We start from the raw sequence: 13,232 nt of genomic DNA, 5'->3' as shown, positions 1-13,232 counted from the left end.
TTTCGCAGCTCTCGGGAAAGTTTTGAGTAGAATGCCTTACTGAGATCCATTACCTGTCTCAGGAGATTCAGAGCAAACTCCAGATTCTGCAGCCTCTGTCTGTTGATGGCATTAACTTCCGTGAACTTGGCAGCAAGAGCCGTTTCCTACAGGAGAGCAGATAGGAGTCAACAGGCTAAGCGAAGGTAAGCTGGATGGTGTTTGCAAAGTCTGGCATTTGGGGAGAGAGGGAACCTTCTTGCCCCTTCCTACCTGGAGTTCTACTACAGTCTCATCTATAGGAGAGAAAACTGGATTTTGAGTCAGAAGCCTAAACCCCCAGCAAGTGACCTTGAGCAGGTCTGTCTCTGAGCCTTAACGTGTTCGTGTATGGAAGGAGCTGATAACATCGGCCCTCTGTGTGTGTGTACTTACTTAGGGGGAGCAGGGGGAGTCCGTGGCTCTAGCTCAGATAAACCCAGCAGGCTGTCTTTCTAGGCATATCCATGTCACCACCCCAGAATAAGTTATCTCCTCTTACTGAACCTGTTGGCACCCAGGAGGGCTCTTGGGCCAGTTTCCCTATTGTGTGTGCGTCTCTGAGGCCTGCATGCCGTGCTCTCTGGAGCGAGGGAACCCCGAGAAGGCCTGGCCTGCAGAGCTCACCTCTTCCCTCACTTTGGTGGCAGGGGACTGGAGCCTGGCCCTCTTGCTCATGTGGCTGCTTCTTCCATTCTCCAAGTCAAGGAGGGACCTGAGTTTCTCTGCTTCCAACTCGTAGTCCTGCGTGAGACAGACGTGGCAGAGGGCAGACAAGAGCAGGTGAGACCAAAATGTTCTTGTGCCCCTTCCAGCTGACTGCAAAGGTCTTCTGCTCAGCCACACCCTGTTCTGCCTGCCAGGAGATTTTGATAACCATAGATCCATCAGTGGTACGTACCTACGTCCCTGAATAACATGTGCGACGAGAAAAAGTAGGCCCACAATCCCCCTCCGTCCCCAGAGCATGCTCCTTCCAGGCCTTCCCTGGCCTAGAGACTACGGCATTCTGCTTTCTTCATTGAACTCTGTACCATTAGAGTTATGGCTTTTCTCATGTTGCCTCCTCCTAATTCTCCTGTGGATCAGTTTGATGACTTTAACATCCATTGTGTGGTCAGGTGATAATTTACTAGCTGTTCCTCTGCTGTTGGACATTTAGGTTATTTCTAGTTTGTCTGTTTTGCTATTGTAAATAATTCTGTTGTACAATGATTTTGTTAATCCCACATTATTATTATTTCATATTATTTCCTTTAGGATAAATTCCCCCAGTTACTGCTTTACAGTAGAAAATCCTTTTCTGGTATTCGATGCCCAGTACCATCTTGTTTCCCAAAGGCCTGTGCCGGTTTGCGTGGCCGCCAGCAGTGCCTGAGGACACCCCGCCAGACCAGCTGGTGGGAAGAGGCCCTGCTGCTTTACACTCTGGGCAGGGTGTCACGTCTCACCTTGACAGCTTGCTGGTACTGCTGGGAGTGGGCGTAGACTTTCTGTACTTCCTCTTCCCTTCTTGCTATCTCATCTAGCAGGTTCTGTAAAACAACAGAGACTTTGAAAACCAAAAATTAAAAAAAAAATCCAAAACCTAGATAGAGTAGCTGGATTCCTTGGAGTCTGGAATTCTTCCATAGCACAAAGTATAAGGAATGGCTTCCCTGTTTACATTTGTTTGTTACAAAAGGCAATTCTAAGGCCCTGTGAAGAAGGGCCAAGAAGATAATCATCTTTGGCAGGAAAGTTGTGTTTACTGAGTGCATCGAAATGTCAGGCACTGTTCTAGTATCTTTCTTAGATTATCTCACTGAATCTCCCAACATCCTGTGAGGTAGGCACCGTCCTCACCTCCTGTTTATGAACGGGGAAACCCAGGCACAGTGCTGTGCAGTGACTGGCCCGTGGGCACATGGCTAATGGGGATGGGAGCAGGATTTGAGACCAGGCTGTTGGGCTTCCTGTTCCTCGTCCTTCACCCCAAGGCCCTGCTGCCTTCTGGGGAGCCAGCACTCTGGGCTTTGGAAATGGGTTTTTCCCCGAGGGCTCCCCTGTGTCCCTGTAGCTATTTGCTTATTTAGCTGGCTTGCATGGAGTGTCCACTCTGGGCCAGGCCCTGTGCTGGGCACTGAGGACGGAGAGGTGAGGGAGACCCCGTCCTTGTTGTCAGAGACTCGGGTGCTGGGAGCCCGCCTGGCCAGGACCGCTGCCAGGCCCCCGTCCATGAAGGGGCTTGCTAACCTCAGACCCGCCTTGTGACCATCCTCCTGTGAACGCGGAAGTGGCCTTCTCACCTTCTGGTTGTTCAGTTTGGTCTCCATGTGGCCGAGGCCGTCTGTCTCCTGGGGCTCGTAGCTGGGGATGTGGGACAGGAACTGCAGCAGGCGGTCGCGGCCACTATAGAAGGCGTCGTGAGCAGCCCGGGTGCTCTGCAGGCTCTGGACCCTGTGGGGCAAAGCCCGTCAGGCCTTTGAGCTCTCAGGTCTCACTGAGAGCTGCCTGCCGTCCCTTTTTAAAGAGGTCATCAAAAGTAATTTAACTGGAAATAACCTAAACGTTCACCAGGAAGGGAGTAGTTAGATAAATTATGGAATATTGTGTTGGAATACTGTGAGGCCTCTGTAAAGCGCAGGAAGGCCCGCCTGTGTGGACTCACAGGGATGCCCACTGTGAATTCTAGGACCTAAATAACTCATGGATCCAAGGGGAAATCACAAGGGAGGTGAGGAAATCTTTTGAACTCACTGAAAATAAAAACATCAAAATTTGTGGGACACAACAAAAGCAGTGCTTAGTGGGAAATATGTAGTTTTAAATGCTTAGATAAGAAAAAAAAGAAAGCTTTCAAATCAACAATCTAAGCTTCTACCTTAAGAAAGAAAAAGAAGAGCAAATTGGACTTAATGTAAGCAGCAGTAGGAAATAATAATGAGCAGGTGTCAGTGAAACAGGAAACAGGAAAACAGGAGAAAGATCACTGCAACCAAAGCTGGTTCATTGAAACCATCAATAACGTGATAAACCTCAAACATAATGATTAGGGGGACAAGAAGAATAAACAGATACAACAGAAGAAAATACAACATCAAGAATGAGAGAGAGGACATTCCCTCAGATCCTGCAGATAGTCAAGGATAAGAGAATATTATGAACAATTTTATGCCAATAAACTCAACAACTTGATGAGATGGACAATGTGTCCTTGAAAGACACAAACTTCTGAAGTTGCTCAAGCATTAGATGACCCAAATGGTCCAATATCTATTAAAGAGGTTGAATTTGTAGTTAAAAAACCCTCTTACACACAAAAAAACAAACTGCAGGCCCAGATGGCTTCAGTGGTGAATTCTTCCAAGCATTTAAGGAATTAATACCCAGTCTACACAAACTCTTCCAGAAAACAGAAGAGGGGGTAACACTTACTGACTCATCAGGCTGGGAAAATATACGACAGGGAAAATAGCAAGACACACTGTATGTGGTGTGTTGTCATTCGTACATTAATTACCTACCCCAGCTCATACAGAATGTTTTTGGAAGGACACACAAGAAACTGGTAGCAGTGCTGATCTTGGGGGAAGGGTTTGGTCATTATAATCCCTTTGTGTATTTTATCTTGTATATATACTGTTTTCAGAAAGAGGAAATTATTTAGAAATCAAACAGCCTTCACTGCTGTCTGCAGAAATCCCACTTTGGTGCCTTAAGGCAGACTAAGCCAAGGGCCCCCGCGGTCCCCTCACCTGAGCTCCACCTGCTGGCAGAGGTTGTCAAAGCGCTGGCGCAGCTTGTGCACCTCAGCCTCCTGGCGCTCCAGGTCCGGGCAGTGCTCCTGGAAGCGGCTGGCCAGCGAGCCAGAGCACTGCTTGGCGGCCTGCAGATTCTGCTCCACCTCGCTGAGGAGGGCCTGCCGGGCCTGCAGCTCGGAGGCCATGGCCTGCCGGGGCAGAGGCAGATGGCAGGTGCTGTGGCCAGAGCTCTAGGGCCCGGGATGGTGCTACCCAGAGCTCTTGGGGCTGCCTGCTTTTAGCGGGTGGCAGGCCTGGACCTGGGCGGGGACCGGTGGTTTGCCTCTTGAGTTTCTCCTCAAACCCGTGGTCATTTCTGCAGTTTCCATTTTGTTACAATGACCAATACTCTGGGAAAACTAGCTTCTAAAACCCTGCGGCACATGGCACGTGCCTGTGACCCCGTGCCCGGGACTGGAGTGGCCTTCGTGAAGGCTCTGGTCTCTGAGCCTGTTTCCTGGGCTCTGAGGTGAGGCCCTCACCACAAGGGCAAGGGTTTTGTGAGGTGGTTTGTGAATAAGGGGCCTCCCACGGGCTCACAGACCCCAATGCTTAGAGCGGGCCCAGCGGCAATGGTGAAGAGGGCAGATGCTGGGCTGGGGCAGAGGCTCCTGTGCTCAGCTGATGCGCCGTGCAGGCATGTGGGTCCAGGTGACCAGATCTGCTTGTCCAGAGACACTGGGAATCTGGGGGGATTATGTGGACATTCGATTTTAAGATACCAGCACCTGATTTCCACAGGCCACAGAAACCCCGTGTGCAGCTGGGACTCCAAACCTGGAGAGAGTTGCTGCCCTGGGCCTCGGGCCCCTCGACTGTCCACAGGTGGGGTGGCAGGGGCGCCTGGAGCCCATGCCCAACTCAGAGAAAGGCTCCTGAAGCCCAGGGTCCCCAGACTCACCGCCAGCTCCTGTCTCTTGCTGTCCAGGGCATGGCCACTCTTGGGCACTGTGTCTTCCTGGGCCAGCTGGTTTTCGTATGAGGCCAGCACCTCCCGGCCCTGCTGCAGGCTCTTCTCCAGGCGATTGGCGATGTCAACCCTGAGGACATGAGTCAGGAGTTGGGGGGCGGTGCTGGACCTTGACCCCGCCCGGCCTCCCCACTGCCCACCTGCACCCACTTCTCCTGGGCCGCGTCCAGCAGCTGCACCAGGCGCTCGTATCTGCGCTGGGTGTCCTCCACCCGCGTCCTCAGCAGGGCCGCACTGCCACTGTCCGGGAGGGCCTGCATGAATGCCTCGCCCTCAGCCGTGCTGCTCGCCTTCTCGGGCTCGATGCGCAGCAGCTCGTTGGTGATGTTCTGTGGGGACCAGAGCCCCTCACGTTGACCACAGCCGGCAGCCACCCCCACACAGGGATGTCCTCCCCGGGGGGCGTGACTGGGGATCTGGGATGCTGGCCTAGGAGTCCGTGTTTGTAATGAGCATCCCTGGGAATTCTGACACAGTGGATGGTGACTCACGAGTGATGAATATTAATAGGTTCCTGTTCCCACTACTTCACACGGCTTTACTCATCTTTGGGGACAACTCCAATGAGGTGGGTACGACTCCAAGCAGCTTAGGAGGGGACATGGTGGGGCCTAGCCCCAAACCTACCCCTGTATCAGGCGTCCTCTGGCCTTGGCTCGGCCCCAACCAGACCAGCCCTGGTGTGAGCCCCGTCACGGGCCACGGCACTTCTCTGAGCCCCGTTCCTCTCCTGTAAACCGGGAACGGTGACGCCCATCGTGGAGGGCGCCGAGGACCCGGGAAACTGTGTGTGTGTGTAAAAGAGGTGAGGAGTAGATGGTGTTCATGCGGCTCATCTTACCCCATCCTGTCGAGGCCCCCTGAGTGGGGATCAGCCCATTTTACTGAAGACACTGAGGTTTGGGCTTGAATGGTGTCTGTGGTCAAGGCGAGTGAGCTGGCCCTGTTGCCCCAGAGCCCGTGTGCTGCCGGGCACCGCGGCCTCTCACTCAGCTCAGTGCTGATCTGCTCAGATTGCAGTCCTGCTGTTGTCAGCTCTGCCACGAGCCCTTTTTCCTAGGGGTGTGTCTTGGGGGCACCAGGCCTCAGGCACCTCCTCAATCTTTGGCCTAGAGCAGCCCCCCTCCCCACGACTCACGACTTCCTGTTACACGTGGCAAGTGGTCCCTTTTGAGCGCCAAGACACCCCATGGGGATAAGACCTTGAGCAGGGGCCCCGGGGAGCCAGTGGGCCAGCCTCTGCCCCCAACCTGGGGTACCTTGAGGTCCTTGGCCCGCTCAGCACTGTCCTGCACGGCCCGGCCCTGCTCCAGCGGCGGCCGCAGTATCCCTGTGATGGCCTTCTCCTGCCGGTCCAGGTCGCTGGCCACCTTGTCCAAGCCGGCCAGCAGCTGCCGGCCCTGCAGGTCAGAGACATCTGCCGGAGGGAAATCAGAGTCGGGTGGCAGTGGGGATCGTGAGGCCCAGGGAGGGGGCGTAGGAGGGCCAGCCTCCCCACCTCCACTGTCCCATCTGCAGCACAGACCCCGGGCCCAGCCCTGCCTCCCTGTCCCCCCAGAGCCTCAGGCAGCGTCTGGTACCCACCTCCAGAGTTCTCTGCCTTCAGCACCTCATGCCGCTGCTGGAGCGCCCTTCTGCTCCCAGCTGCCTTCTGCCGCAGGCTCTGGTACTGGCTGCCCAGGCTGTGACAGCAAAAATGGGCTGGGGACCTGGGGCAGCCCACTGCCCCTACTGCCCACTGACACAGGACCCTGGACTCTGGCTGGACAGACAGCCTCGAGGAGTCGGAAAGCTCATCAAAATGCTTTGAAAAGTTAACACGACACACGTAGAAAGGATTTGCTGAAACGCTGGTCTTTCTTTGCTCTTGGGTTCAACGGACCCCTTCTTTCCCTCCTTCCTTTCTTTGTCTCTCTTTTCTTCAATAGCAAGTCTTACTATCTAAAATTATCTTGGGCTTCCCTGGTGGCACAGTGGTTAAGAATCTGCCTGCCAATGCAGGGGACACGGGTTCGATCCTTTGCCCGGGAAGATCCCACATGCTGCGGAGCAACTAAGCCCGTGCGCCACAACTACTGAGCCTGCACTCTAGAGCCCACGAGCCACAACTATTGAGCCCATGTGCCACAACTCCTGAAGCCCGCGGGTCTAGAGCCCGTGCTCTGCAACAAGAGAAGCCACGACGACAAGAAGCCCACGCACCACAACAAAGAGTAGCCCCCACTTGCCGCAACTAGAGAAAGCCTGCGCACAGCAACAAAGACCTAATACAGCCAAAAATAAAAGCAAATAAATAAATTTATAAAATAATCTTGTTTGCTCATTTGTTTTCCCCACCAAGATGTTACCCCTGAGGAAGCAGTGCACAGTAGGTGCTCAATACATATTTCCTGAATGAATAAATTAAGGAATTCCTTGAATCACTCATTCAACAAAGAGTTCTTGGGTACTTGCTTTGTACCAGGTACTGAACAAGGCCCTGAAAATAGTAAGTCTCAAGGAGCCTCTGCCCAATGAGACTGACACAGACACAAAGCACCCTAATGAGAGCAGCACGAGCAGTGGGAGAAGGTGCTTGAGAAAGAGGCGGCAGCCCTTTTCCTGGAGCTAGGGTGGAGGATGAGGGGGCAATCAGGGAAGGCTTCACAGAAGAGGTGACCCCCAGGCTGGGTCTTCAAACCAAGAGGGCTGAGCCAACAGGTGGTGGGTTGGTGTGCAGGTAGAGGGAGCAGTATGTGCAAAGGCCCAGAGGCCCTTGCAGAAAAACCACTCCCTGATGTGTGCCCAGAGCCAGAGGTTCACACACAAGTCAGCTCAGCCAACAGGATCTGCTGCTGTCCCACTTGAGCCACCAAGGGGTGCAGGTGTGGGAATGTTAGTGGCATCCTGAGGTTGAGTTGGGGTGCCCAGGGCTGTGAACGTGGCCTGAGGGGCCCAGGGGGTGCGGCCAGTCCACGCTGGCTCCTTCCTTTACCCCTGTACCTGTCGGCCAGAGCCAGGGCCTCGGGGTCGGTGGGAGGGATCATGAAGCAGACAGCTGGGGCAGTCAGCTCATTCCCTGCGCTGTCCGTGAGGTCCCAGCTCTCCCCGTTGTTCCTCTGCAGGGTGTAGCTGTAGCCCCGAGAGATTAGGCCCTGGTGGGGACAGGCCAGTCAGAACACATGGAGAGACCTGCCCCCCTGGTGGCCAGGAACCCAGTCACCATCTCAGCCCCACCCCTAACTCTGGGACCTGGGGAGTCTTAGCCTGTTTCTCAGATCCTCCCCAAGAGGTTCCATCATAGAGAGTTGAGAGGGGCCAGCACCAAGAGAACATGTGCTGGGTCTGCCGGCCTAGCACCCACCTGGATTTCCCTTTGGGGAGCCCCTGTGCAGTCCCAGCCCATGTGTTCTCGTCCCTCCATTCCCTGACTTCTGGGGGTGGACATGTGACTCAGGTCCGGCCAATGAGAGAATGGCATCCCTGGCCACAGTGATTGGTTTAGGCTGGACACATGACTCAGAGCAGGCCAATGAGAACCTTCCCTGGGACTTCTGCTGGAATGACTGGGGCCACTAAGCTGGTAGGACAGAAAAGGCCAGGGCAGCAGGTGGGGTGATGCAGGGGCATTGGCAGAGAGGACCCCATGATGGAGATAAACACAGGCTCCTGAAATATTTGAGATCCTGCATCCAGCCATGTCACTCCTAAGGCCTTTCAGTGACATAAGAGGAGGCAGATCTGGGCCCAGCTTGCCTGGGGCACCTGGAGCACCAGGCAGGGGCTCACCTGGTCACTCTCAAAGTCACAGAGCGCCTCCACGGGGATGGGCTTGAATGGTGTCTCCCGGCGGTACCTGAGGGGTACCACCTGCTGCCCTCGCTTCTGCAGGCCCCGCACCTCGTGCTCGTACTTGTCCAGAGCCTTCTCCTGGTCCTAAACATGGGGGGGAGTGCCCAGGTGAGATCACGCAGCCTTCCCTGGTCAGCAGGCAAGGAGCTGGGGAGGGGCCTGCTCAGGCATCACTCACGTCCAGCTCCCGCAGCATCAACTCAATCTGGTATTGGTCTTTGAAGTCGGGACTGTATTTCTGGTTCAGGTCTGAGTCCACCTTGCGCAGCAGCTCCTGGGCATCCTTCACGTCTTTGTGGAACTAGAGGAGACCGGGGGGCCCTGTCACGGACAGGACAGTGCTAGGACACCTGGGGCTAATCCTGGCTGTGACTTTAAGCCCATTCCCAGGTAGGGCTGGGCCTCCCACTCACCCTGAATCCATGGGCTCTGCCACCTGGGGACACCCACAACCCTCCCCAGCCCAGCTTCCTGGGGGGCTTCACAGGGAGAAACCAGGTCCCTTCCCACCAATCCATGCAATGCCACCTCTATGACATATTGTTTTCATGTGTATACACCAGTAAGCTTAGGGTTCTTCTCTATTCCACTCTTCTCTTTGTGCTAGGGACACCCTGACTTATTCTAAGTCTTAGTACATGGAAGATAAGCGTCCCCACTTGGTTCTAGGAAACTTTCTTGCCCATTCTTCAGCCCATTAGCTCTGGAATCATTCATTGTCAGCTGTCCCCTGGGCTGCAGCTATGAACATGACTTTGGGATCCCTGTGAAGCTCATAGCCCAGAAGGGCTGACACTGAACCAGGAGTTAGTTACAATAGTATCATCTGAGTTCAAGTGTCCCCAAATCACCTACTCATAAGAATCACCTGCAGCTCTCTTGTTAAAAACACATTCCTGTGGAAACAATGCAGCATCCATCAACAGGTAAATGGATAAACACAACGTGGTCCATGCATACAATGGAATATTATTCAGCCACGAAAAGGAATGAAATTCTGGTTCATGCTACAACATGATGAACCTTGAAAACATTATGTTCAGTGAAAGAGCCAGATACAAAAGGCCACATATCATGTGATTCCACTTCTATGAAATATCGAAAACAGGCAAATCCAAAGAGACAGAAAGTAGATGAGAGGTTACCAGGGGTTGGAATGGGGAGTGATTGTTCATTAGGTACAGAATTCCTATTTGGGGTGATGAAAAAGTTTTGGAAAGACAGTGGCAATGGTTGCACAACATTGTGAATGTAATGAATGCACTGGATTGTACACTTAAAAATGCCTAAAATGGCAAATTTCATATTGTATATTTTTTACCAAAATTAAAACTCCACACACCTACTCCTGTGCCTACACTATCCTGGTGAGTCAGACTCTCCAGTCCCAGCCCCCAGGGAAGGCAGACAAGGGCCCAGCAAGCTTGGGGCACGCCCACGTCATCAGAAGTGTAAGTACTGGGAGGCCTGGGCAGGCAGCCCTGCAAGGCTCCTGGAGGAAGTAGCACTGAGGCCATGAGTGAGCCAAGCAGGCACTGGGTGCTCCCACCAATGGGGCCCTGGGCTGGCAGGTACCTGGTGGTAGTCTTCCATGTACTTCAGATGGCTCTCCTCACAGATGAGCAGGTTCAGGTACTCCTTCCAATCTGCATGCACAGCCTCCATGTGAGCCTGCCAGGAGAAAGGAGGCAGATTGCTGCTGGCCAAGCACCGGGGACACGAAGGGAGGGATGGCAGGATTCCAGACCAGGAAAGGATAGAGGAGGGGGTATCTGGCCTCTGCGTGTGTGTGGCTCCCAGCCACCTCCCGCCCAGGGGTGGGAGGAGGAGTGAGGGGAACGTGTTGAGGCGCCAAGCAGGGCTGCTGTGTATGGGTGCTCAGGTTGTATACTGCACAAGGGACAAGTAGGGGCTGTCTCTGCCCAAAGTGGTGCTTTTAAAAAAATCTCACAAAGGTACTCCCCAGATTCAAGTCCACCAGAGCTCAGAATGTGACTTTATTTGGAAATAGGGTCTTTGCAGATATAATTGGTTAAGGATCTCAAGATGAAATCATCCTGGATTTAAGGTGGGCCTGAAATCCAATGACTGGTGTCCTCATAAGAAGAGGAGATGACACACAGGTGAGAAGGCCATGTGACGACACAGAGGCAGATACAGGAGTGATGCAGCCCCAAACCAAGGAATGCCAAGGGTTGCCAGCAACTACCAGAAGCAAGGAGAGATGAGGAAGGATTCTCCCCTAGAGACCTGGAGGAAACAAGCCTGCCAAAACCCTGATTTCGAATTTCTGGCCTTCAAAACTATGAGAGAATAACTTTCCTTTGTTTAAAGCCACCCAGTTTGTGGTCATTTGTTACAGCAGCAATAGGAAACTAATACGGGCACCACATGGGCTTCAGAAGTCCAGGGACTGAGGGCAGGGCATTGAGATAAGGAGAGGACGCAGGGTCAGACAGAGCAAGAGGAGGCAGCAAAATGGAGAGACAGACAGATGGACACAGGACACCCACCTTGGGGCCTGCCTGAGTGTAGGTGGCCCAGAGCAGAGGCCACCCGGAGGGCAGGCTGGAGGAGGCGTCCCTTCCCGGGGCTCACGTACCTCAATGGATTTCCTTCCGGGGTGCTTGGCGGCAAGCAGCTGGTCACCCTCACTGTGCAGCTTGTTAATTCTCTCCTCTTTGGCCTCCAGGTTCCGGTTGATGAAATTCTGCAGCAGGGGCAGTGGAGGGGCTCATTGACCAGCCAGGCAGTCCCGTGCTCCTTCCCAGCCCCCTGGCCCGCACCCCCAGAGCCTAGTGCCCACCTCATACTGGCGCCGGCGGCTGGGGTAGTCGAGGTTGCAGTCGCTCCAGTCGTACTGCATACGACTCTGGGCCTGCTGGTCCAGCCAGTACAGCTCATTGGTGCAGCGCTGCATGTAGTCCTGCAGCGAGCTCAGGTGCTGCTGCCGTGCCTGAGACGCCGCCTGTGGGTGGGCAAGGACAGGGCTGTGGCCTCCACGCCTCCTGCTCCACTGCACTCCCTTGGATAAGTCACCTGACCGCCTCCCACCTTTCGAAACCCCTTCATTTGTTCAGCAAATGTTTTCTGAGAATCTACTAAGTGCTGGGCACGGCTCCACGCCCTGCGGATACAGCAGTGAGCAAAACAGACAAAACCCTCACAGAATTGACATATTTGTGGAACGTTAGTTTACTCGTCTGCAAAATGGGAATAACGACAGCACTGATCTCATAGGGCACCAACCCTGGCATACAGCTGGTGCTCAAAAAACATCAGCAGCTACACTTCCACTTTTTTCTTTAACATGTCATGGTGCTGGGGGATCGTAGCAAACTACCACAGGGCAAGGAGGAGGGGAAGGAGGACGGATGTCTGCGTTCCACTCTGCAAATGAGAACAGTAGTGAACACGTGTGGGGCCCACCACGTGCCAGGACTGTGCTAAGGACTTCTCCAACATCAACTCATGCAATCCTCAAAGCATCCTATGAGCCAGGGACTGGACGTGATTGTTTTACAGATGAGGAAACTGAGGCTCCCAGAGGCTCAGCAGCTTGTGCTCAAGGTTTCCCCACCAAAAGGGGTGGAGGCAGCCCAGCTCCAGAGCCTCCTACCGGCTATACTATCACCGCCTCTGCATTCTCACGTCTGAGGCGTCTGTAACGTCCATAATGAGTGTCTGTAATGTCCACAACATTTATGTATCACTTGTGCGGTTTTAAAAAGAAGACATTCTTGGGGCTTCCCTGGTGGCGCAGTGGTTGAGAGTCTGCCTGCCAATGCAGGGGACACGGGTTCGAGCCCTGGTATGGGAAGATCCCACATGCCGCGGAGCAGCTGGGCCCGTGAGCCACAACTACTGAGCCTGTGTGTCTGGAGCCTGTGCTCCGCAATGAGAGAGGCAGCGATAGTGAGAGGCCCGCGCACCGCGATGAAGAGTGGCCCCCGCTCGCTGCAAATAGAGAAGGCCCTCACACAGAAACGAAAACCCAACATAGCCAAAAATAAAAATAAATTAATAAATTAATTAAAAATTTAAAAAAGAAGACATTCTTTAAAGGTTTTGAAAAAGGAAATAGAAAAACCTCCGTTTATTAAGCAGGTGGCATTGTATCTGGCACACAGTAGGTGCTCAATAAAGAATTAAGAAGCAAGTAGTAAGATGAACTGTATCCATGGGGTCTCTTGGGGTTTTCCACGAGCACAGGGCAAACAGGGGTGCCTCTCAGGTAGGGGCTCGGGGTACTGCCTCTTCCCACTTCATCCCCCTCCGTCCTGTTTGAAGTGTTTACTGCACACACTTCTGTCCCCATGGCCCGGCTTCCCAGCCCCTCCCATCCCGTTCCCGGGGCGTCTCACCAGCAGTTTCTGGTACTTGGCCTGGAGTTCGCTGTTCTGCTCCTGAGGACGGAGCCGAGGGCATGGGTTAGGGCGGGAGTGCAGGTGGGAGCCCCTCCTCCCCGGGCCCCCCCCCACCCCTGTGCACATACCTTGCCCCCGTCCTTGGTCAGGTGGGGCCTGATGGCCTTGACTTCATTGTGGAAGATGTTGTGCTGCTCCACCTGGTGGTCCACCAGCGGCAGGTCCGACCCGAAGCTCTGGCTGCTCAGCTTGTCCTGGCCGGGC

At 53.9% G+C, this 13,232-nt stretch overlaps 2 protein-coding genes across 11 annotated transcripts in view; one reads left to right on the top strand and one right to left on the bottom strand.

Moving 5' to 3' along the window:
* UBN1 (ubinuclein 1) overlaps positions 1-7,080 on the top strand; it is a 48,460-nt gene extending 41,380 nt beyond the window's left edge. For 5 of the 7 annotated variants that reach the window (XM_070043638.1, XM_060284889.1, XM_060284888.1 and 2 more), the window contains 2 exons: positions 63-185; positions 669-7,080. The gene's annotated coding sequence lies outside the window, so the exon portion shown is untranslated. The remainder of the gene's footprint in view (positions 1-62; positions 186-668) is intronic. The other 2 variants (XM_060284886.1, XM_060284885.1) reach the window with 2 other exon arrangements.
* PPL (periplakin) overlaps positions 1-13,232 on the bottom strand; it is a 57,759-nt gene that overhangs the window by 4,647 nt on the left and 39,880 nt on the right. For all 4 annotated transcript variants that reach the window (XM_030883861.3, XM_060284884.2, XM_030883860.3 and 1 more), the window contains 17 exons: positions 13,097-13,222; positions 12,966-13,007; positions 11,408-11,569; positions 11,204-11,311; positions 10,177-10,272; positions 8,780-8,902; positions 8,539-8,685; positions 7,753-7,904; positions 6,355-6,452; positions 6,030-6,187; positions 4,921-5,099; positions 4,702-4,840; positions 3,756-3,949; positions 2,307-2,457; positions 1,470-1,553; positions 646-762; positions 54-146 (listed from right to left, as the gene is read on the bottom strand). In XM_030883861.3, coding sequence (XP_030739721.1) covers positions 54-146; positions 646-762; positions 1,470-1,553; positions 2,307-2,457; positions 3,756-3,949; positions 4,702-4,840; positions 4,921-5,099; positions 6,030-6,187; positions 6,355-6,452; positions 7,753-7,904; positions 8,539-8,685; positions 8,780-8,902; positions 10,177-10,272; positions 11,204-11,311; positions 11,408-11,569; positions 12,966-13,007; positions 13,097-13,222 — 2,169 coding nt within the window. The remainder of the gene's footprint in view (positions 1-53; positions 147-645; positions 763-1,469; positions 1,554-2,306; positions 2,458-3,755; positions 3,950-4,701; positions 4,841-4,920; positions 5,100-6,029; positions 6,188-6,354; positions 6,453-7,752; positions 7,905-8,538; positions 8,686-8,779; positions 8,903-10,176; positions 10,273-11,203; positions 11,312-11,407; positions 11,570-12,965; positions 13,008-13,096; positions 13,223-13,232) is intronic.

The sequence above is a fragment of the Globicephala melas genome, chromosome 15 (assembly GCF_963455315.2).
Source record: "Globicephala melas chromosome 15, mGloMel1.2, whole genome shotgun sequence".
In the NCBI taxonomy this organism is placed as follows: domain Eukaryota; kingdom Metazoa; phylum Chordata; class Mammalia; order Artiodactyla; family Delphinidae; genus Globicephala; species Globicephala melas.
This window is presented reverse-complemented; position numbering and strand designations above follow the sequence as displayed.